General features: G+C 35.4%; 1 protein-coding gene and 1 pseudogene across 1 annotated transcript; both read left to right on the top strand.

The window, feature by feature from the left end:
- Window positions 1–774: 774 nt before the first annotated feature.
- LOC123531978 (uncharacterized) lies at window positions 775–26,054 on the top strand. Its single transcript, XM_045313304.2, has 5 exons — window positions 775–1,401; window positions 3,119–3,160; window positions 4,162–4,181; window positions 6,195–6,267; window positions 22,828–26,054. The coding sequence occupies exons 1-4, from the start codon at window positions 1,062–1,064 to the stop codon at window positions 6,264–6,266; spliced, it is 474 nt and encodes a 157-aa protein (XP_045169239.2). The 5' UTR covers window positions 775–1,061; the 3' UTR covers window position 6,267; window positions 22,828–26,054.
- LOC123560321 (uncharacterized) lies at window positions 8,178–16,942 on the top strand (annotated as a pseudogene).

Here is a 26,054-nt window from a genome sequence, read left to right as displayed (position 1 = left end):
ATACATTGGCCGCTCTATTGGTTAACATTAAATTTTGCTAGTAGGTTAAAAAATAAAATTTTAGAAAACAAAATATGAATAAATATTCTGATGGCAAATAATAAAACAGTTACTGAACGCGTATCGCTGTGCTAAAGTCAAACTTTTATTTCTTTCTGATGTCATGTAATAAAACACTGGTTGATGGTAAATGGTCAAAACTATTGCCCTCTATAATTCAATAGCCATTTAATTAGTATATACTCTATCATATTAGGACATTTCGAATTTTGAAGATAGCTCTAAACATTTTATTTAAAAATATGGGGTCTCGAGAATATTTTTCATAGGAATATTTTCGTCAACAAGAATTTAAAAGTAATACTTTTTTTCAAGATTTTACAAAAACGTTATATAAAATGCTGCTGTTAAAATAACTAAGAAATGAGGAATGTTTTACGCATCCAGCAATACCTGCAGTCACATTTTCAAGTAAAAAATAATTTGAGCCGTGCCATGAGAAAATCAACATAGTGGGTGTGCGACCAGCATGGATCCAGACCAGCCTGCGCATCCGCGCAGTCTGGTCAGGCTCCATGCTGTTCGCTTTTAAAGCCTATTGGAATTGGAGAAACTGTTAGCGCACAGCATGGATCCTGACCAGACTGCACGGATGCGCAGGCTGGTCTGAATCCATGCTGGTCGCAAAGCCACTATGTTGGTTTTCCCATGGCACGGCTCATTTATCTAAATTTACACCGGGAATTTCAGTATGATACATCTGAAAACTACACAAAATACCTATTTAAAATATTAAATATCCGTATTGATACCCAAACTGTTCTTTAAAATGATATGATTATTGTCAATAATTTCATCAAGTATTTGAAGTCACTAATAACAGTTATTGAAAATGTTGATGTTATCTCGATGAGGAAGTTTTGAACATATTTTTTATGATTAGATTTGGGAACTGACAAAATTTTACATGAGTCAGATATAAGCGACAATGAGTGTAAGAGTTCGTGTAGATATCTACAGGAGACCAAAATAATTTTGTATATGTAACATATGTGTACAATATGTCAGACAACACAGTTACAAACACAGTGGAGGACATTCGAAAACTTGTTGGAAAATTTACAGATAATCATCATGAAATCGAAGATTTGTTCAATCAAGGGCTTAACAAGGCTCTGTCTAAATCTGAAATTCGTGCCTATACAGTAGACGACTGCAATGAATTGATAACAGAGTTGGATCATGCTCTGGGTGTTGTCGAAGATAAAGTAAATCATACATTGATAAATGTAAAGGATCGTCTAAAACAAGCAAAAATAGACGCATTAGAAAGAATTCTTAAGCATTGTACGTGCCAGGATGTTATGCGAAGGGAAGGGCATAAACGAGCAAATATTGGAAGTAAGTAACATAGTTTTACATGTTTGGATACATTGTAACATTCTTGTAACCTAGATTGTTTCTTAAATATGTATTTCATGTAGATATAGATGACAAACCATCAATATGTTTTTTGAGTTGTATATTGACTCTTTATTTCATTTTGTTTAAGGCCTTTCGATCTTTATCATAATGACAGTTTTGTTAGATAGACACGTGTACGTAAGTATTTGCGCTCATATTATATATACATCATGTAAACTGTTTATGACAATAGTTCAAACTGTAATTACAGATCGATAGGTTTTCTATTATTATAAATGATTATGTAGCATTGATAAAGTAAGATGTCCCAATTGATAAGGTACGATGTCTCATCGTGGTATATTTTTATTACTTTTAAACTGAAGTCGAAATAACTTAACTATAAGTTATTGTAGTGGAAAGAACGACCATGAAAAATGTCGAAACATTGGTTGTATAAAGTCGTTACTAATTACATTAAATGTCAAAACAGCGATGATGAAAAGCTGAAGTTATTTCCAGTTTTCACCAATGAACTTTCAACATTTGTATATTTATTTTAGTTTTGTTTATGTACTTTATCTCTTTCGTGATATAATTACAAGTCAGTGACCCTGAAAGTACAAGAAGATTACAAACGGTAGTAAAATATTGAAACGGCAACTGTGAAAAGTCGAAACTACAATGAAGAAAGCCGAATCTACAATAATTATGAATAGTTGAACTTACGATTGGGAATAATTTTTCTCTATTTACAATTGCTGTTTTTAATTTTAACCATCGTAGTTTCGCCTTTTCACCATCGAAATTTTGTTGTTTCGTTGTAACGACTAAAAGTTGATCGGAGCAATGTTGCTGAAAATAAGAATGCTTTATCTGGCATTTAAATAATCTGAAGTGGTTCCTTTATGCAGCTGAACATCAAGCGAGAAAAACATCTTGCAAGAAAATGGCTGTAGTTTATCATACGAAAACAGATTGTCACCAGGGACACTTCTCTACCTGGTAGACTAAAATCAAATGCGCCTGATGACCACATCTTAATGTAACATGCAGTATGTACTAATTATACGACCATACACATCTGTAATTTTATTTAAAAAACAGTTGTTTAACGTCTTCCAAAATATATTCTTATAGGCAGACTAAGGTGATAGGCATGTTGAAATGAGTAACGCACGTGTAGACTTAATTATTTCTTATGTCTTCTTTAACTGCACTTACTTAAATTAAATAGTGCTGGAATTAGTTCCTATAACAACATAACCATTATTGAAAAAGGTATGACATTTGAAATAGTTGTAAATATTATTATTATTCATGCACTGCTGATAAATCTTATCATAATTGCTTGCTAAAGGTCCTTCAATCAACGTTACAATACAGTAGAATTACACTTAGAAATTGTAAATAAAAGCACACACTTTTAACAATAGTTTGGAAAATGAATCAGAAAAAAACATGTTAGTTTTGCTGAAATGCTACTACTTTGACATTTAGCTTAATTTTAAATCCGAATATCTGTGCCAATGTGCAAAGTATTATTTTGAGATTTTGCAAAATGTTATGCTTTAAACAAACTATTTCATAAAATAATTGTTTGTTGTTTGGAATTAGGTCTTTGTTTAATTTTATTTCCTTATTTGAAAATTAGTTAAATTGTTGTTGAAAATTTAAGCTACAATTCAAGCTTTGCAATTTTATAAATTTTCAGCAAGGAAGTATGACAGTGGCGTTGGATTGACATGTTCAACAGGTAATAAGCTCGTAACACTACGAATATTTTACTTATTTTTAAAAAATTACTTTCTTGCAGTTTGTTTAGTATTTGTTGTTGCTATACAACCCAGTCCTTACAACTATTTAGGTGTTGATACAATATAACAATGGTTAGTAACTGGATAAACAAAGGTGAACACCATCCATATATACTTAAAATGTGTTATACGCATGGGCAGTTAATAAAGGGTGGAAGCAGTGGTCCATTTGTAAGACACTGGAGTCCGAAACCATGGTCCGAGGGTTCAAACCGCACCTCAAAGGAGTAAGAAACCGTGGTTCGAGGGTTCAAACCGCACCTCAAATTATTCTAACATTCCTTGGAATAAAAGTGTCGTGAACGAACGCTTAATACCTGATACGCCAAAGAACCATGAAAGCTTCTTGAATTAGTATACCTTCCGACTTTGCACAATAATAATTCTTAATATTGTTCTGAAAGTGCTGGTCGTTTTGGCAACCGATGACGATTTATAAATGAACACATCACATGTGCGCACACGGCTGTGCAATAAGTGAACTTAATTTAGTGTTTGCTCAGTGTTTAGTTGCTTTAGTGCAGTTGATAAATTGATAGATTAAGTTCAATTAAAAATAATCGTCATAGGATATGACTAGGGCCTGAAAAGTAAATATTTTCCATGTTTACGTTCAAACTTTATATCGGTGTATGACGTCGTTTGTTACGTCATTTCAGTGTGTGTTGTCTAATTAAAATGTTAATGTAAGATATGCTTTCAATTTTTCTCAGACTAAAGATCATATCTATACTATTTATATAATAATAATAAGTAAAGATACGTAGGTAAAAAAAATATTAGATTTGCATTCGTTCATCTTTCCACTGCAGGACTTGTACATATTTTTCAATCAAAATAATAACATATAATTGTAAGGTATTTTTTTATTTTTTTTTCAAGATAGTATTTTAAATAACTTTTAGATCTATAAAATGTTCACATTTCATTATTGTTTCAGACTCAAGGATATTCTCTGATGTAAGTTTTATCATTTTACAATGGGACCGTATTCATCAATGTTTAAAGTAATGGACCCTTGATGACAATCGACAATCCGTTCGATTACGAATCCTCAGTATGCGATTTCGGCATCCTTCGGCCAGAATAGATACATTTTTCATAACAACCGGAGAATACTGAAATTGAACATGGAGAAATACGTAAACGGCCGGAAATTGCCGATTGTCTACTACCTTAAGTAAAATTAGGAAGAATGTTGCACTTTGACGTCAAATATATTTTCAAAGATCCATTTATGTTAGAGTTTACTTGAATTGTACTTTTTATCAGTTTTATTGTTTACTCCGGTGTTATTCATAGTACTTGACCATTTCTTATGGATTTTTTTTTATTTTTAGTCTTGTTTACATGTTCTTAACACATCTATAGCTTACGTCGTCTTACATTTAAAAAATCTCTTTAGGTAGTATAGGAATAAAAATGTTTCCATCTCAATTTCAATCGTATTTACCATAAACATGCCTTGAATACAGCTCTAAGCTGCTATATCTTTGACGTAGCATGTCAAAATGGCACGATAATGTGATTTTTGATAAGATCTAAAAAGTGGAAATATATTTATAGTTTACGTCATCTTACCTAAAATCTAACGGTTAAGTTAAAGACAGACCTTTTAATATTATATCGAAAAGTGTACAGTTTTCATGGGCCAGTCACTGTATTCAAACATTTTTTTTTCCATTTAAACCAAAAAGAAAAAACAAAAATAATATGACTCTAGATTATGTTAAAACCTTCATATATTCCTTCTACACTGACTGAACACACTTAAAGTTTTTTTTTTAAACTTATAGAAAGATTCTTTGGAAATTGAGAGACAAAAAAATCCTCTGACAAAATGGATATATCAATTATATATGTTTCGTTTTTTTCGTTTTTTTTTTTTTGCGAAAATATTTTGAACCTCAATTATGTAAAAAGTACAAAACCAGGAAGTTAACTTATCATTATAAGCGAAGATGAATACCTTAAAGTATACTGTATTTCATTTTAAAAATATTAATTCCTTTTCTTCCTAGTTGTAAAAAAGGAAAAAAGACGAGTGATAAGATTTCTTTTAACACATAAACTGGTATTTTTAAAATATCTTTAACGTTTGCAAAGTATACTTTTGAAACTATAGTACTTTTTGAGCAATATCTTGATAAAAAAAGTACAACACAGTTTAAGCAAAAGCAATCTTTCATGCCATAAGTATTTTTTATTTTTATTTTATTTTAATCACATTACAAATCGATGTATAGAATACATGTGATAAATTAGTGGATTTTCTTATAAGGGAGTAAATATATTTACAATAGATTAAGCCGTAGTTAGGCCATAATATATAAAGATGGCCATGTTGTACTAGAATATTAATATTTACACCTCTGTTACTCACTAATTGTGACTTTTTTTTTTTAAAAAAATGAGTTAAGTAAATTAAAAAAGAATATACGATACAATGTATATCCCTTTTTAATATGTTTGATTGTTTTAAACGTGAATTTTTTACGTTAGAAATTAAAGTACATGCTGTATTAATATATAAACAATTGTTGTTGATCATTGTTAACTCATTGTAAACTGGTTCATATTACCAGCCCGCCCACAGTAGGGAGAGCGTTGGTCTACGGATCGCAGGGACGCGAGTTCGATCCTCGGGCGGGGCGATTTGATAAAAAAACATCGTGTCTGAAATCATTCGTCCTCCACCTCTGATAATTCATGTGGGGAAGTTGGCAGTTACTTGTGGAGAACAGGTTTGTACTGGTCCAGAATCCAGGAACACTGGTTAGGTTAACTGTCCGCCATTACATAACTGAAATACTGTTAAAAACGGCGGTAAACCCAAAACAAAAAATGGTACATATTACCGGCACGGTGTTAATTTGCATGATTATAGTTACATTTAATAATACTGTTATTTTTTACAATAAAGCTAACAAAAAGACGATGACATATTAAATTAATACCATTTGTTACAATTAGTCAGGTGAAGCACCCGTTGTTCAACCGACAGACGCATCCAAAAGCAATAACTGTGCAGAGGACGACAGTTAAGGTAATACCTTAAATAGATATGGGTATTGATTATTTCCATGGGTATAAGACTCCCCCTCTCAAATGAGGTTACTGCAAACATTTCAGAGGTTATACAAAGTTGCCGATTATTATATTATTTAAGGATCGGATAACTATGGTGGCTGATTTCTGCCATTTCGCGTTTTCGCCCCGCGACCCCGCCAAGCGAAACCACGAGAATTAACAAGTTAAAATGGCGGGGGCGCGGGGCGAAAACTCGCTATTTAGCGGGGGCGCGGAGCGAAAACACGATAATTAGCGGGGTCGCGGGGCGAAAAGTCGACATTTAGTAACTCTGATGGCGCGGGCGCGGTGCGAAAACTCGACGTTTGAAGAGCGCTAATTATCGTGTTTTCGCCCCACGCCCTCGCCAATTAAGTTACTAAATCTCGACTTTTCGCCCCGCGACTCCGACAATTAGCGAGGTTTCGTCCCGCGCCCCCGCCACTGTAATGCTTAAATTTCGCTTTTCGCCCCGCGAGCTCGCTATTTAGCGGTTTGTCGCTCCGCGACCCCGCCATTTTATTTCTCTAATTTCGACCTTTCGCAGCGCGACTTTTTGCATTTTCGCTTTGTAAGTGTTACGCATTGCAATTATCTATGTGGCTGATTTGTGCCATTTCGACTTTTCGCACCGTGATCTCGCAGAGCGAAAACACGAGGATTAAGATGGTTTAAATGGCGGGGGCGCGGGGCGAAAACTCGCTGTTTAGCGGAGTCGCGGGGCGAAAAGTCGAGATTTAGTAACTGGAATGTCGAGGGCGCGGTGCGAAAAGACGAAGTTTAAGCAGCGCTAATTATCGTGTTTATGCCCCGCGCCCCCGACATACCAGTTACTAAATCTCGCCCCGTGCCCCCGCTAAACAGCGGGTTTTCGCTCCGCGCCCCCGCCTTTTAAGGTTTAAATCTAATTTTCGCCCCGCGACCCCGCTAAATAACGAGTTTTCGTCTTCCGGTATGTGAGCATATGTAGGGGTTTACAAGATTGTGTTTTCAGTATGTCGGATGGATGTTACACATCTTTGAATGCCAGCAGTGCGGTCACGGAAAGTATCCTCTGTTTTAGTCATTCAACGTAAATGCTTGTTATTGTTTTTATAAAATGTAGTCGGTACTTGTTTATGTTTGTTTGCTTTTAAAGTTTAGTTGATTATGTGTATTAGATTCTATAGTCTGTTTCAAAAAGTTCGTAAAATGGATGACAGTATTGACCGTATAACCGATAGGCCTGATACGGCACGATTTATTTATAGAGCCTACAGTAGAGGACTGTCTTACGCTTATTTTGAATATGTATAATTTTTAATTGATATAGATTAAGTCAAATAAGTGCAGTTTCTTAAAATACAGAGAACAGTCATTACGGGTAGAAACTAGAGGCTATTTTTATAGCAATTCCCGTATTGATGTTCTTTTCATAAATACACTGTACATCATTTGGTGCATTTCGACAAAGACATACAGGAGCGTAGGAACAGGGGTGGCACGTGCTCACAAATCCTGGCCGAAATTGACCAAACTTAATTTTACACTAAAAATTACGAAAATTGTAGATGTGCCCCCACCTCCAAATGCTTCCTATTGGCCTGCAACGTAATAGACGTACTTATATATTATTGTATAACTTTTGTAGACAAATTATACATGTATATACGTTATTTGTAAACCTGCACTAGGTTTCTCCATTTCTTTTCTACGTTTACAGCAATGTCTTCCTGAAATATAGCTGTTGTACAAGTATCTGATCAGAGTTTTTAGGAAGATGTTGTGCGGAAGTATACTTTCCCTATCAAAATGTTCCTTAATTATTTGAAGGAGACGAGTTAATACGAGAATATTTTTTCGCCGGGTACACTTACAGCGAGATTATAACAATTTTGAATCGACGTCATGGCACTACGATCATGTAAGGTACATATAAGATTCTTTCACTGGTGGTAGGTGCAGATGGGAATATTCGGCTAGAAGGTAACTGTTTTTGGCGGTAACGAGGCTCTTGCCGAGTTACGGCTTAAACAGTTACCCGAGAGCCGGATATTTCCATCTGCACCTACCTACAGTGATTGAATCTTTTTTTTTTTGCATGCCATATTCAACAAAAAATAGTAAAAATAAACTCAAACAAATAATTTTTATAGCACTTCTTTCTTATACAATGTAGTAGCGTATTAACAAAGCGCGGGAACTTTACGTCAATAAACAGGAAGTACGTCATGACGTTACAAACACGAAAACAACGTAATAGTTCCGGTTTTGTTTCATCTGCAGTAAAACGTTATGTTTTTCGTAAAATGACGTTTTTGGAATCGAGAAATATGTTATAAGGGACAACGAGAAACTATCAAGGTATTTGATTTTTATCCCGTTTTACGTAAAACATTATTATTAAAACACAAATCTTCTGTACATATGTAGTTCGTTATACGTCATTTACAGCAAGAGATGTAAGGGGTGTAAGATGGAGTTTTCCAGCCCCGGTGAAATCACCAGATCTCGATATTCGATACTATACTTGTAACTGTCTGAATCTCTTGCTTGAAATTTCAATTTTGCAACAGGTAATTTAAACGATTTAAAAGCCTGTCCTACATACGAAATAGAGCAACTGATCTCATTCATTCATTGCAGCCTCAGACAGCTTAGCAGGCGCCTAAGGTTGCTTGGTCTTAGAAGACACAATATGCCAGGAAATGAAGGCACAGTTAATGAAGCTATCCGTTTAAGTTAAAAGTTGAATGTGTCTTTTGTATTTACGTTTATTTATCGTCGCCACTGGGAGTCCTATATGGGTGACTGACTACTCAGCTCATTGTTATTATGGTCAGTTTGTCTCAGTTTATTGCACATAACAATTATATAGCCACGACCTTTGTGGTCGAGCGGCGAGAGTCACTTCAAATCTTTGCTATATGTTTGAGCACTGCTACCGACTATTGCTCTTTATGTGAAAAAGTAAGCAATATCTTACGGAAGAGTGGGGTCTGGTTCGGGTGTTTCCCAGGGGTGATAGTCTGAAAAACTATTTTAAAACTGGCCCTAAAGGCCGAAAAACACGAACATTTAATATCATGGAATTGATAATTACAATGTGACGCAGGATAAAGGTACCGTCAAGTATTAATGGCCGTAACCTTACGTTGCAATTGGTGTGCACTTGCATACGTGTAGGCATTATATTTCCTTCTGAATGTTTGCATTTACAGTATGTTTAATTGACACTGAAGGGGTTAATGTTGATACATTTTAGGACGCATTAACTATATTTGTATATTATTTTTAGACCATTTATAAACACGACCGCGCTTCTGTAGTAGGTAAAATGTTTCTTTCAGTCTTTGCATTACAGTAGTATGGAAACTATTTTAACCTTTTGAATTATTTTTGTCATAGCGTGAAATTGAGGGAAGCGGCTCCTCACTCGGATACAGAGCTATGACTTGACGTCTACTGTCTTCGCACGGCATAGCTGCTTCAAGGTAAGGATCATTTAAATACAAAAACACAAAAAAAAACTACAAAAACAAAAAAAAACAATGATATCATAAGCGGAAAGCGTTGTTTTAATGTCAGCTAGGGAAATTAATGTTACAGGTGCATGCCTACACGTAGTAATTATCAACCTGTTAACGAGAAATAAAGCAGTACTTGACCCTGGTTAGAGGGACAACATGTGATGCAGAGACGTGCCTTCGGTTCGGCTACGTTTGGTAGCTTGGTTATCCATCATGGAGTTTTAGTTTTCCTTATCGTGCCTAAAACGTGCAAATGAATAAAAACAAAGTAAAATGATGAAAACATGTTTTGGAAAAGTTAACATGAATTTTCCCGACATTTTAAAAAGAAATATCAGTTAGAAGCTACTTTTTGTTTAAATTCTGTAGCTTTATGTACATGTTTTTTTTTGTTTTGTTTTTTATAAATATGCATTTTTACTAAATCAATGTATCAAAAAATTAGCAAAACGGTATAAAACATTTGTACCCCGGAGGTGTACAGATGAAAACTTCAAACCATCCTTCAAACGTACTAAAAATAAACGTTTTCATTTAGTCTAGATAAGGCACTGTATGGCAGTTTAAACTAAATGATAATGAATGAATTAATGTTGAACGTACTTTAACCTCAACGTAGCCGTGTGTAGCTATTAATAAGAGTTACGTACGTTGTCGTCCTTTAACGTACGTTCCCCAGTACTAATTAACTATGACAACCACTACGTTAAAGTATGTTGTACTATGTTACCCACTACTCCCAAGTACATTATAGAACGATCAAATAGGCTAAAATTCGTGCACGGTAGATTCAAGTACATTTTAACTCGGAAATTACCGTTGGTGTTTAGCACGTTAACTACGTTATTAACGGCTAAAAAGAACCAGACACATACAAATGACTGAATAAAAACATTTGTTTTAATACGAAAAGGACCAATAAAAATGTAATTGTAGTGGAATATGAAGGATTTTATATTCAAGAAACAGAATAATATCGCCCCTTTTGTTGATAAAGCTCTAAAAGACATAATCTGTTCATATTACATTTTCTGAAAATTAATTACCATCCAAAATACTTACAAGTACTGCGACAGGCACATTGCAAAATGCACCCTGTGTAGAGCTTCCAACTACCCATGTTTGTCTGCATTCTGTTAAATAACACCAGTGTATCAGCGATATCAAAAATCCAGGCATTTCAATACAAGTGCATGTGACAAAAATTCTACAGTTCAATAACGCCTGGATAAAGATACGTTAAAATGATATACATTTCCCTCTTTTCAATTGTTTGGCAAAATTCTCATTATATACTGAACATTTTTTGTAAGACAAACGGTGGCTGCAGTTCAAAGAGAACTTGATCCAGAAGGTGTCCGACTTCGGCAACATCGCTAGTTCACACGTAGAATCTACATCAATAAAGGGCCCAATTACTTGGTGCATATCGATGGATACGATAAGCTGAAGCAATATGGTTTTCCCATCCATGGGGCAATATGTGGGTAAGTTCCTTAGGCATTTCAGTATATATATGTTTTATAGCAGTATAAGCTTGTGTACAGGTTTATACAGGAGAATCCCGAAATATCTTCATTATGTTGGGCATAAAATGACTTATAAACAAACCTCGTTGGCTCGAACCGATTCTGTTTGGGTACATATTTAACATAATATAATATAAAGTGTAGTATTTCATGTTGATGGTAGTATGTAACAGACCATTGAGATTCAGGTTTATATTTTCCGAAATCGTTTCACCCAATTTCTATGCTCAACAAAATTTCTAATCGGTCACTTTCTTAAATCTACAAATGCGACTTTTTTTAAAGAGTGGTGGCTTAATTCCAGAAATCGTTGATAAAATACAATGTATATAAAAACTGATTGCAATCAAACTGAGAATATCCGATCTTAAATTGAGTACTTTGCCTTCTTTGCACAATGAAAATATTTAATACAATTTTCAGCAGTGTCGCCTTCTACTTTTCAATAAAATACTGGTTGACCAATTATAAATTTTGTTGAGGGTATGACACAGTTTCTTTAACTTTTTCCACTTCAGATTTTCTAGAAAAATACTTTGGCTGATGTTGCCAGATCTAACAACGATCCAAAGTTGTAGCGACCTTCTTTCTGGAGTATTTAAATGCTATAAATGGTGAGATACAAGTCATGAAGTACTCGTACTACGGTAGAGTTTAGCCTAAGGTGTCGGCGATCAACCCGTACGTTGTGGGTTCGAATCTTACCAGGTGGCGACCTCGCCTCATAATATAACAGTACATATACTGTTTAAGCAGGAAGCGCACTGGAAAGTGACTCTATAAGCCACAAGCTTTCTTCACAATCGAGCTATAAACATTTGGCTGGCAGACTTACTTAGAATGTCTGTCTTAGTCTTTTGCTGTAGTTGATTAAAGTTTGTTCTCTAATTCAGTTTCAATAATGTTAGGTTATACCTGTATTACCTTTATTTTACAATACACAAGATGAAAGTATATGGCTACGGAAGTATTACCATTATTTCAAGTCGTTAACCCGTGACAGAACTGTCACACTGATATGGTTTGAACTGGGTTTAATTATCAGAGGCATTTCTTCAGAACAGTTACTGTACTCAACTTCCTTTTTATAAATATAACTATCGGTGTCAACAACAGACGTGAACATTTTCCACCCAAATTATTTCCTTGGCAAAGTTGATCAGTTGTCTTACAAGGACCTTAAAAATAGAAATGCATTTCCAGATAATGAATTGAAAAGTATATAATATGCATGTATACATTATAAGTGATTAGTTGCAGGTGTTCCAAGGTGCATTCGAACTGACGCAGGAACCGAAAATGTATTGGTCCAAGACATGCAAATGGCGTTTCGATGGGAACATTCGGATGACATGAGCGCAGAGCGTAGTGTAATAATTGGGAGTTCACATTCTAATCAGGTAGTCTGACCGCTGATCACAGAATGTATTTCTCTATACACTCAACAAAAGTTATCTATGAGCTATGGAATAACAACTTTTATTTCGTGTCCGAAAAGATCCATCTCTTTGTGAAAATATACGAGATATTGAAGTGAGACAGATTATGTGACTTTAACTTTTTGATACTCCTCATTGTTTTAATTACTGAGTAATATGTTTGCTTAATTTCGATGAAATTCTCACGTATTGTATGGAAATGAATCTTCTCTGAGACGAAATAAAAGTTATTCTCTGGTTTATAGTTCTTGATAATTTTCTGAAATACCTATAGATGGTCGATTTTAACTTTTGTTAAGTGTACACCAATACTATAAAATACCTAATTAACAACGGAAACGTGGCTTGCTCCATGCACTTACATAGAATATATGCATTTACAACATTGCATAACTTATTTTTCAAGTCAATGCAGTTACCAAGTGTAAACAGACGTTTCTGCGTAATACAATATGCGCTTCGCCCCTAGCTTGCAGCAAACAGCTACATGTGTATACTTTTACCGTGAACCATCTCGAAATTTTCAAAACTTCAGTAAACTTCTGTTATACAATAGAATATACAGATGAAACGAAGAGAAACCAGAATAAAGTAATGAGAATGAATCCTTGGTATGTTGATCAGATAACTGACTACTTTTAAGACACACCTTGTCGCAAAAGCAATGTTTCTAAATTCTTTATTTCCGACGAGAACCGTTCCCAAAAAACAAGTATTCAAGTTTCAGTTAATTCTAAATCTATTTTTCACTACAGCGTATAGAGCGTTGGTGGCTGTCAAACAGACAAGGTGGATGTCAGTACTGGATAGATCTCTTTAAAGATATGGAAAACGCTGGACTTCTCTCAACAAGTGACGAACTACACATGTGAGCATATAAAGCCAATATCAATTAACTGATATATTACCAGAAACTTTTCAATTGGAATTGGACCATTTCATATTAGGACATAAGCTATCTGTCAAGAAAGATGGCCAGTATAGTTTTAATCAAACGTGCAACTTACTGGACTATACTACATGTCTTTTTAATTGATTTTGTCCTGCCCTCATAAAAGATGTAGCACAAAATCGGCCTGCCAAAAAAGTTCTTGCGTTTTACGTGCTCTCTGGCATGTCTAATAAAGCTACATGTATATTATAACTTCTGCCTGAAATTTTGAAATTCGTTGCTTTATCAAATTTTTTGCATTGAAACCGTCGCCATGCTACTGGAAATGAAAACGAATAAAAATTTATCAATTTATAGGTATTTATCCAAAAACAACGAAGTATATCGTATTTTTCACTATTACAGCACTTTAGTATGGTGTTCATATGAAAGGTTTTTATCTAGAAACAATCATTCGATTTTATCCACATCTTGAAAACATCAGGGCCGTCGCACAAACAATTTAGATTGTTTCCATATAAACCATGCATTTTAACCAATCAAATTGCACGATTTTCTTGGCTTTCATAAAAACCATCTATTTAATTGCTAAAATCCTGTAGTCGACTTGTCCGTTCGTCCAACACATTCATTTCCGATCCGTTGGTATCTTAAGCACCCTTTGACTTAGAACCTTCTTATTTCACAGGGTGATTCATCTGATTGAGTGAAGGAACTGTATTGATTTTGTGGTTGTTGGGTCAAAGGTCAAGGACACAGGGACCGCGATAGTAAAAACCGTTTCCGATCAATATCTTGAGAACCCTTCGACTTTGAACCTTCTTATTTCACAGATTGATTGTTTTATGAAGTAGAGGAACCCTACTGATTTGGGGTTTGCTGGGTTAAAGGTCAGATTCTCAGGGCCTTGATGATAAAACCCGTTCTGGTTAATATCTAGAGAACCATTTGTGCTTAAGCCTCCATATTTCACTTGATGATTGGTCTTATGAGGTAGATAATCCGTTTTGAATATAGAGTAGATGGGTCAAAGATCAAGGTCTCAGGGGTCCTCCCAGTAAAATCTGTTTCCAAACAATATGTAGACAATCCTTTGTTGAAACCGAAACCATCTTTCGGGATGGGTGGGTGTGGGGTGCATTTGTCACCCACTGTGACATTTCTCGTTTTTAATTATTGTTAGGTGAAAATATTGTTAAATCTGTCTTTTAACATATTGACATTGGTGGCAAGAGGTAGAGGCCTTACCACTCTACATCATATATCGTTAAAGTTAGTTTTGCTTATTCTTATTCAAGTTAGTGTAAAGTAAGTAAAACCATATATTTTCCACCAAATACACAATGACTTTTAGCCACAAATAACAACACTTTTAGACCACTACATGCAGTTACCTACAACATTGGTATACGGAAGATCCATTTACATTTGTATGTTTTATAAATTGCTCCACTGTATTTTAAATATATATATATATACACAGTCAAACCTGTGTTAACGACTACCTCTGAATAGAGACCACCTGGCTCCAAAGACCACATGTTTTGTTTCCCATTCTAACATTTACAGTGTATTTTTAACCTGTGAATAAAGACCAAATTTTGGCTTTCCCAAGGGTGGTCTTTATAGACCGGTTTGACTGTATATATATTTATATGCATCTGTACACTTTCAGATTTTCTGAGCGATATCCTTCATTAAATTGCATTTCTATTTATCAGAGAATGCGTGCGTTTCTGCTTCATGGACATAATACAGAAAGAGCTTGACCGAGTGCGAATGGAATGGAATCAACATGCAATACGGAGAAATGGACCTGAAGACTCTCCAAGAAGGAAACCAGACCTCATGTACTATATGCCCGAGTTGTTTGGTAAATTGAGTAGGCCTATACTTTTTTTTTAAAGTGAGAAGTTTCAAGGGTGATATGGTATACGAATGCTAAGGATACATTTTGTATAACTTACTGGCACTTCGTTTCATCTTGCGTCTGTACTTGGAAGAACTATGATCGTATGGATAATTTGTTTGTTTTGGGTTTAACACCGTTTTTCAACAGTATTTCAGTTATGTAACGGCCGGCAGTTAACCGAACCGGTGTTCCTGGATTCTGTACCAGTACAAACATTGTTCTCCGCAAAAAAACTGCCAACTTCCACACATGAATCGGAGGTGGAGGACAAATGATGTCAAACACGATGTCTTTTATCAAGTCGTCATGGAGAACATACGCTACGCCAGGGGATCGAACGCGCGATCCCTAGATCCGAAGATCTGCGCGGTCTCTATTGAACTAAGCGGGCGGGCTAATCGTATGGATAACGATCTGAAACATTTTTTTCTTTATAACTGCGCATGTCATTCTTTCTTTTATGGTACAGTGGTACATTGAATCGTGATACTTTTCAAATTACCTGATGCATTTATAGTGATTTCCAAAGAACATTGGCGCTTTTAAATGCACTACAGTGCATCTAGTTTATTTTTGTCTGAATCATATTTCTTTCTTGTGCTAGGCTGCCACAGGTGACTGTTATTTGACGCTAGTAAGATCTGATAATTCACATGAAATGAAGTTCTGAAATATCATTATACCATGCATGCACCCGTCCTGTTTGCATTTGAGCCTAAATGCTAGACACTTGGGAATTACTGATAAACAACCTCGATGTGAACTTCTTGCTAACGTGATTGGTACATTTACTTAACCTCTATGTGCGTGTGACCCGTGCCGTCACATCGCCAGTGTTGGCGAAATGTCAAACTGATTGTACTCCTAATGAAAATAAGTATCAATAACAAACGTAACTCTTATCCAAGTTTCCGCAGCATCCTACGAATTTAATAATCCGACTAAGAAGAGATGCTTGATATCAGATTTTTAATGTTTTTCCCTTTCCAGGCGGTGTTGATTACGAGGTTACGTTGAACCAGAGAGACCTTGATCAAGTGTCATCAGAATTCTGTTATACTGGGCCTATACGGTGCATAAGCGAAACAGAAGCACAGTTTGAACGGGAAATGAGACGAAAACATTTGCGCATGCCAGTTACAGCTGATGAAGCAATAGAAGTATTTGGTGCCTTAAATCCCGCTGTTTAGAACCAAAGAACAGAACATCATTATACTACATAGTCACCCAGCATACACTCTAAGCCTAATACAATGACATTTGCTTAAATATGGCAAAGAAGTTAATATTAGCAAATAAAGCTACTTTCAAAAGCAATAAAACGTTTGTTTGTTATTTCGTTTGGCTGTCTATGTCCTCTGTACAGTTATATGCTGCCATACAAGGCTGGTAAATTTGTTTTTGTTGTATATTATCTTCGAATAAATGATCTCGCAATAAACATGTACATAAATACAGACAAATCCATTCCACTTCGTTTCCTCAATGATGACAAAATCGTGTTGGCCTAACGTTTCTTACCCGAGAATCTTTATGAAGTTCTATTTAAATATTCTAAACCACTTCCTAGATATGGCTTCGGACTGATGGATGGATGGACAACCCCAAAACTATACCCCTCTACCTTTGCTGGGGGATAATCCACGAATTCATATCCCCACGAAATTGCCGTTTTGTCCAAACCACGAAATTTAATGATTTCACAGTAGTTAACTTAACAGGTGGCAGTTCTGGGCAATTATTTCCGTTATGATATTTATCTTACGGTCAATTTATTACGAATGCTAAATAGATAACCAGATAATTTTCGTGATTATTATGTGTTAAACATGAATTAATTCGCGAACCTTTAGTGGTTATATTACGGCAGAAATATGCCACGATACTATGCAACTCGCGTACATCAGTTTCAATTATGTGACAACATATTCATTAGAAATGTACTCAGCTGTATGTAATACCATGTCTAACGCTGATCAAATCACGCATTAATTTTCTAGGATGAATAAACAATAAACTTTCAAAATTTGTAATGGATTCAAATATCGTCTCGTAATAGATAAACTTTTAACATAGACAATTTGCAAATCTCCGAAAGTGACATGTTACACTACTGGAAACATAAGATCAGTTATATGTGTAATCCTAAATACGCTGTGGATGACAGCTGTTAACTAGAGCTATCACTGAAGGTGATGAATATACCCCCTGCTTGCATTGACACAGTATATTGCATTTAAAAGACGTCACAAAAAGTCTATGTAGGGAAAAAAAGACAGTCTTATATAAACATAAGGATATTTGACGCGCACAAGATTGCAAAATTTTACAGACTGTATACATGTATATAAAATAGTAACAAGAAACAAAGTTCCATAACTCTGCAAGTTTTTTTTTCTGAAAAAAAAAAAACCCTAACATGCACCGTGCACATCTAAGGTTGGTACTGACCATTTGTGTAAAGTTTCAATAAATTATATGCAAACTATGTAAATAATATGGTCACAGAAAACAAAGTCCCATAACTCTGCAGATTTATTTTTCAGAAAGAACCTATCATGCACCATGCACAACTAGGATTGGTACTGATCACTTGCATGAAGTTTCATTAAATTGCGTTCAAAGGTTAAGCAGATTCGGGGCGCACAAGATTGCATATGCAGACTATGCATAGAGCATGGTAACAAAGAAAAACAAAGTCCCATAACTGCACACAATTTTTTAAAGAACCTAAGCACAACCTTAGGTTGTGTTGGTACTGATCACTTAGGTGAAGTTTCATTAAATTGTGTTAAGGGGTTTCAGAGATATGGTGCGAAAACATATTGCGTCTACGGACGGACTAACGGACAGACAGACAACATATTGCGTCTACGGACGGACTAACGGACAGACAGACAACCTGAAACCAGTATACCCCTTTACAACTTCGTTTGTGCAGGGGGTCGGGGTGGGGTACAATTAACAGTTAAAATTTAAATACAACAGTCTGAACTAAACTAAAAAACAGTCTCAAGGCCACTAACTTGTGACATTAAAATAAAATGTTCAAAAAATGTTTCCTTTCAATAATTAACGGATCTATTACTGAAATCGTCACATACTCCAATGTTAGGATACATGTACTTCTCTTAAAATGTAACTGAAATTGAACTGCATTAAACTTTTAGAAAACCGTGAGAATTTTTCACGGCATCCATCATCAGCTCTGCAAAATCCTTTGCATTATCCATTCCTCGTGCTCCCGAAATGAACGACATAAGTTCCCCAAATGTAAGTGGTAGACTTCCATCTGAAAAGGTGAAAAAAAATCACAATCATCTGTATTTACTGGAAAAGCTAGTTTTAACAGTTAAACAACGAATACATAATCAACTTTCAAAGAAACTTGTTGCGATGTTCCAGTCAGACAATCGCATTCTCTCTAATAATTAGACTCAAAGGCGATATGTGAAGCGCGGAGTTATAACGGCGACCCACAAATTGGCGGTGACGATTTGCAAAGAAACTGAGTACGCACTTTTTTCCATCGCGACTTTGCGCATTGTCACCCTAACTTCGCGCATCACATATGTTATCAGACAGAAGTCATTGACCCTAAAGGAACTAGGTGTTACTATGGTGGCTGAGTTCTGCCATTTCGCGTTTTCGCCCCGAGACCCCACCAAGCGAAAGCACGAGAATTTACAAGTTATTGAAAACAGACTCTGACGCAGGACACGGTTCCAGAGGATCCGTGTCCACCCCCTCCCCACGGTCGGCTGAGAGGTGAACTACATTTTCGTATATTCATCAAAGTTGCAGTCAAAATTTAGAATTAATTATGCACCAGAAGTCACCATTTCATACCTTTATTTCAGTCTTTTGAGTTGGAGGTACCCCTCCCACTCTATGCACCTTGCCGATTTTTAGCTAGTGCCCGAATTCAAATATTTCTAGATACGGGTCCGGAAAGCATCCCTTAGAAAATAAGTCTTCATACACGTTTCGAAGTCAATATTTGCTTCCCAACACGTGTTGTACTACATCGCGTTCATTTTATATCTATGCTTCAATGAGTGATACCTCTGTAAATGCAGATCGCTTATCCATAAATATAGTCTTAATTCTCAATAAAGAAGAAGAAATTTTATTGTTGCCTTTAATGTTTCCAAGCAACTACCCTTTACGTCAATACAACAGTAGTCACATCTTCACGTCAGTTACAAGTATATCAACATGTCATTCTACATTTTTTTATCTTCTGCAAAGTTCTGCAAATTCACACAGACATTTATATTTCCTATAGGACTCTCCATATACCCAAATGGTACGTATAAAATTTCCTGTAGACCCTATAGTAACTTGTTTTTTCTTCTTCATATTTCAATATACATGTACTTGAAAAGCGTTTCTATCAATGAAGAAATGAAAATAACAAAGCAAATTTGTTTTAAATGTTAGACTCGGTTTGATTTCCAATTAAATAAAGAAGGAAATCAAGCTCTGTATATTCTGCGATAAACAATGGTTGACGCGCAGACCGGTAAGAGAGCATTATGACGTCAATTATAACGTCAAATTACCACATGACGTACTATACATTACTCCTCGGGTAAATGAAGTCAAGCATAATATTTACTAAAATATGTCGATGAGCATGTTGGAATGACAACAATCAAGGCCTTCTTCAGATGCTTCAGTATTTAACCACTCGGGCTAACGCCCTCGTGGTTCAATTCCTACGCATCTGAACGACTCGGAGGCCTTGATTATTTGTTAAATGAAAATTCTCTTTCCTTGAACGATTTTCTTATTCAAAAGACTGTTTTCAAATTTATATAAATCTAGGAGTCGCTATTTCTTACTTTCCCTGACTTCCAGAAAAGTACTATTTTGCAGACCTTTTCAGATCTGTGCAACAATGCAAGGGCGTACCTTGTTATAAATGAATGTGTAGGCCGAGTATTAGGTGAGTCGGAGGGTGGGGGGGGGATCCCCCGTAAAAATTTTGGCACTAATGTCGAAGGTGCGATTTGGCGTATATTTAGTCCGAATTAATATGTTTCTTAGGCCATTAATATCAATACAATTTACTTGGATTTATCATTTATAAACCATTTCATATGTTACTTTAGATTCCAAATAAAAAAGCCAGTCGAATGACAATCACTGCCTGAATTGTCTATTCTTAACATATCTTGTTTCTAGTTTTCCAGTTACCCCCACCTCCCTCCCATCCAATTTTATTCTATTTTTGGAATTTTTATTGGGAAGATTGTAGGCCGTTATACCAGCTACGCCCATGCAATGTGTTCAAATTGCATGCCTCGGCTTAAATACATATATAATTTTGATATGCCTCTGTATTTCTCCAGTACTGTGTGCCATAATTACCACTGCATCAATATTCATTTTAATATTCTATTTTTCAAGATCATGTAGTACTAAAGTTTTAATTTGCTAATTGATGCCTGTCACCATAAGCATGCGACATGTAGAATCTAACATTTATATGTAAAAAAGTCAGGTCCTAAGCTTGTCGAACGGTACAGTCGAGTGAAATGGGCCAAAAACAAAACTTACCCGATTTCTTCTAAAGATTTCTTTAACGTCTCCCAATCCAATTTCGTCTAGAATATCGTCCATACTGATCTGAAAACACAAACAAGAAACTGACTATAGATCTTTAGTCTAGAACTTTCTTTGATATGTAGATCTAGGTCAACACAATGAAAAAATAGTCATGTAAATTGTTACAGTTACTTCAAAGCGTACGATACACAGTACAGGATATGAAATCTTGAAGTTTGCTATATTTTCCTTATTTTCTCTAAAATAAATAAATAAATTACGTAGAATGCCTACCTTTTTAAAACCCACCTACGTCTATGCCCTGTCTATGCATCCCTCTCCCGTCATATCGATGTGTAATGATGACGTCATCAAGATGTTGTAAACCGCGGGGCGAAAACTCGCTATTTACCGGGGCGCGGAGCGAAAACCCGCTGTTTAGCGGGCGCGCCGGGTGAGATTTAGTAAATGGTATGTCGGGGGCGCGGGACGAAAACACGATAATTAGCGCTGCTTAAACTTCGTCTTTTCGCACCGCGCCCTCGACATTCCAGTTACTAAATCTCGACTTTTCGCCCCGCGACTACGCTAAACAGCGTGTTTTCGCCCCGCGCCCCCGCTATTTTAACCACCTTAATCCTCGTGTTTTCGCTCGGCGAGATCGCAGTGCGAAAAGTCGAAATGGCACAAATCAGCCACATAGATAATTGCAATGCGTAACACTTACAAAACGAAAATGCAAAAAGTCGCGCTGCGAAAGGTCGAAATAAGAGAAATAAAATGGCGGGGTCGCGGGGCGACAAACCGCTAATTAGCGAGCTCGCGGGGCGAAAAGCGAAATTTAACCATTACAGTGGCGGGGGCGCGGGGCGAAAACTCGCTAATTGTCGGAGTCGCGGGGCGAAGAGTCGAGATTTATTAACTAAATTGGCGAGGGCGTGGGGCGAAAACACGATAATTAGCGCTCTTCAAACGTCGAGTTTTCGCACCGCGCCCGCGCCATCAGAGTTACTAAATGTCGACTTTTCGCCCCGCGACCCCGCTAATTATCGTGTTTTCGCTCCGCGCCCCCGCTAAATAGCGAGTTTTCGCCCCGCGCCCCCGCCATTTTAACTTGTTAATTCTCGTGTTTTTGAAATCAGCCACCATAGATAACGCCACATTAAATATAGATGAAAATGAATTATAACGTTAGTAAATACAGTTGTAACATTATGCCTCAAAATAAATTTGAAAATGGCTTTAAATGCCATGAATGGTGAATTTTTAAACTGTTATGTCCTCAAACTCTTTTCAGTATGTCATTAGAGAGATACTTTTATTTTTGCCAATTATTAATAGCATAACAATATAGACGATAGTTATAATGATAAGTATTCCTACTCATACTAATTCTACCTTTAATGCTAGAAATAAAAGTAAAAATAGCTTTTATCCTTATTGTATGAAGGTTAAGATAATTATTATTATTTGTTGTTGTATCGCTAGAGTGTCTCTTTCTCTGTTACAGATGATTGAAAGTACTGTGAAATGATAAGTTAGAGCATGCGTTATGAGGTTCGATGAAAGGAGATTCAGATTCTATATGCAGATTTACACCATTTGATTAAATGAAATAAAGTTTTATAAAGTAATTATTTTTTCAAAGACAAAGTTAGAATCGTGGCCCCGAACGCTTTTTACCTTTTCTGTTTTTATTTTAGATGCAAACGCAGATAAAAGCGACTGACGTCCGCAAAAGATATCATTGATTAGCTAGAGCATAGAAGGAAAATGTGTATCCGCAGCTCTGCTTAATTATGGAGCACAAGATCTGACTTGTCATGGAAAAAGAATTAAAGCCATAGCCCAGTTTTGCTGTAGCACAGAATGAACATTTTAAGCGTATCTCTGATTTGTTTATACATTGATTACGAATTTTGAATTTTGGATCTGTTCCCGTATAGAACCACCACCATCACCATCATCATCAATATTATTATCAGTAGAAGAAGTAGTAGAAATAGTAGTAGTAATGGTCCTGGTAGTGGTTGTAGTAGTGGTGGTGGTTGTTGTGTTGGTATTATAATACATTATTTTGTAGTATTAGTTGTTGTATATAATATGACTCTTTAGAAATTAATGACCTATGTAAGACATGTCTCATTTCGTTTCCTTTCATATGCCTATTCTTTGGGTTAATAAGATGACTGTTTAGTTGTTTGTGCTATATTTGTTTCATATTGTAAATAATTTGTTTTGTTTCGTAAAATGTAAATGTTTTTATTATATTTACCAATATCATATATTACAGCTGAATGCTTTGTAGTTTTGTTCAGATCTAAGTTTCTTTTAAGACAACATATATAGCAAAGTCATAAAATCTAAATATTCAAACAGTACGAAGAGTTTATACGCCGGAGGAATAATTTCACTAGGGTGTTTTGTTATTGAATTATAACATGCGACGTATAACCTATTTGTAGTGCTTAAATATTCTAAACCTTGTTCGGCTGTATCTTATTTCGACTGTTTTATGTAAACAATAACTTAAAATAAAGGGGGCATGTGACGTTAACACGTAACCGCGTTTTTACAGTTTTAAAATACGGTACTAAGTGTATAGACGTCTCTACGCCTAATAATCATTATAGGGTATATGAGCTCAGTGTAATATCCTACAATTACACCATTTCTATTTTCAAATGCCCTTTATTCATAAAATAGTAAATCAAAATGTGGTAACACTATTTATTGGCGTCTGTTTGACGCCAAATAATGTATCGACATGACGTCAAAGTTTTAAATGCCGTTTAAGTTTGTAGCATGTCATTTTTTCATGTGTGTATTGTTTGTTTCATATCATGTCATGTCATAATTTCTTTTATTTCATTAGTAAGGTAATGAATAATCTGGTAAAAAAATACCGTAAGATATGAATATACAGAGTCTTTATTATATTTTACTGACCTGATAAAAAGCGGTATTTTATGATACAAGTCACGCTGATCAAAATTTGTTTTGATAGTAATAACAAAAGTATCAATCTCATAAGTGGAAATAGTAAAATAGTAACCGCTGTGTTTGCATGATGGGATATATTTTATATTACAATTAGAAGTGTATATTTTATATTTGTGGATACAGTTTTGTAATTAGCCTCCTTTAATATGATATAATCTTTTGATTTCAACACGATTTCTACGTTATCATTAATTTTTGATAGGTGTTAAGATATTTGATCAATCTGAACAAAAAGGATTTTTTTTTTAATTTCTTGCAACTTCAGAAATTCAGAGGGAGGTACTTATAAATTTACAAAGTTATTTTTGAGTTTTATGAACCGTAGTTTTAGTTTCAAAGAAAGCAACTGAAATTGAAATGCATGTATAAAGGAATTAAAGCTTTTATTTCTAAAAACGGTCAAACAATGTTTCGTGTCTTTAGAACAAAATTACACTTATTCAATTTTTATATTTTGATTTAAATGTCGAAAAAAAAACAACATATTTAGAAAACATTTGGGGATCAATTTTTGTTGTCAGGAAGAAAGAGTAATGGTTGTAATAGTCACTGGAACTTGATAGAACTATCATGTTTTGTTTTTATGGACAGAAGGCCAACAAAGATATAATAAATATAGGTCGCCTTTCGTCGGTAAACCTTTTCATTTGCTTTTTTCAGTCTCGAGAATATTATACGAAGTTTAACTTTGTCAGTCTTTTGGCATTGAAAGTTTAACAAAGTTCTGTTTAAAGTACATGGTTTTCAGAGAATGTATCAAAACTATAATGCCACTCGTAGTAATTGTTATCGGTATGTTATTGATGGGCTAACTGCCTAAATACTAAAGAGAAGCGAGATGACTTTTAAAATTAAAAGTATTTGTACCAGTCCAGGATTCATTTCTTAAATTCATGGATTTGATTACTTTTTCATCAATATTTTTAATTTTATTCTTTGTTTTGTGCTTCAAGTTTCATGTTACAACCTCGTTTTTTCTGGAAATATATATTCTCATATTGACCTCTCTAAAGGCAATATTTGTTTACTATTATAAAAGTTGATCCCCCGGAAGCACAGAGAACAAGGCAAACAGTAAAAATTGCAGACTCGGTTTGATTGAGTCTTTTCATGAGCAGAAATGGAAAATGCAACACTGCCCACGCCCACTAGCACCAGCTTATGCAGTATTCAATCTTCAAATCTAAATGAGTTGAAATCAATGATCCCGAAGGACCAGAAAAATAACAACACTGACAAGAAGTCGGGGCGACTTTTTAGATCTATATTATAGACATTTCCAATCGTTTTGATTAAAAAGTCCATTGACTCGTGGGCATGGTAACGGTTTAGTTTTAGGTTGTTTGGTTTAATGTCAACCCGATATATTTATGGGTCATATTGTGACTATCAATAATTTTATGGCGGATGAGTACAGAGGTGCCCCACGAGACATCATTTCAAGGACGGCCACCTGGGTAGATTACCAACCTTCCGTAAGCCGGCTTGATGGCTTCTTCACATAAAGAATTCTACGACCAAACCGCTAATATTCACAGATATCTCTTGCTAGAAGGGTTAATATTTTGGGAATTTAGGTTTATGAAGTAGCGACATATTAACTCTGTAAATGGTTTCTATATGGAATAATACACACACATGTCATGTAAGCACTGCCATTTTTACTATTTCAAAGGCTAGGTTCAAAAATATATTTGTTGGTCATACTGTTTGACGGCATGATGTATAAAAGAAATTTCATTTAGGCCCGTAACGACATTAAGCATAATTAGCAGTAGTTTTTGTGTGTTCAGTGCTACGAACAGCCAGCAGTAAATCTTATCCTTTAACTGTCAACAGCTTTTCATTTGATTCATGCATACAACTTATTAATTCAACACTGGCTTCCCGGAAATCGTTTATTAAATATCCTTTTAAAAGGGCTTCA

This window comes from Mercenaria mercenaria, chromosome 11 (assembly GCF_021730395.1).
Source record: "Mercenaria mercenaria strain notata chromosome 11, MADL_Memer_1, whole genome shotgun sequence".
Lineage (NCBI taxonomy): Eukaryota > Metazoa > Mollusca > Bivalvia > Venerida > Veneridae > Mercenaria > Mercenaria mercenaria.
The sequence above is the reverse complement of the archived record's forward strand: the minus strand, read 5'-3'. Positions and strand labels throughout refer to the sequence as shown.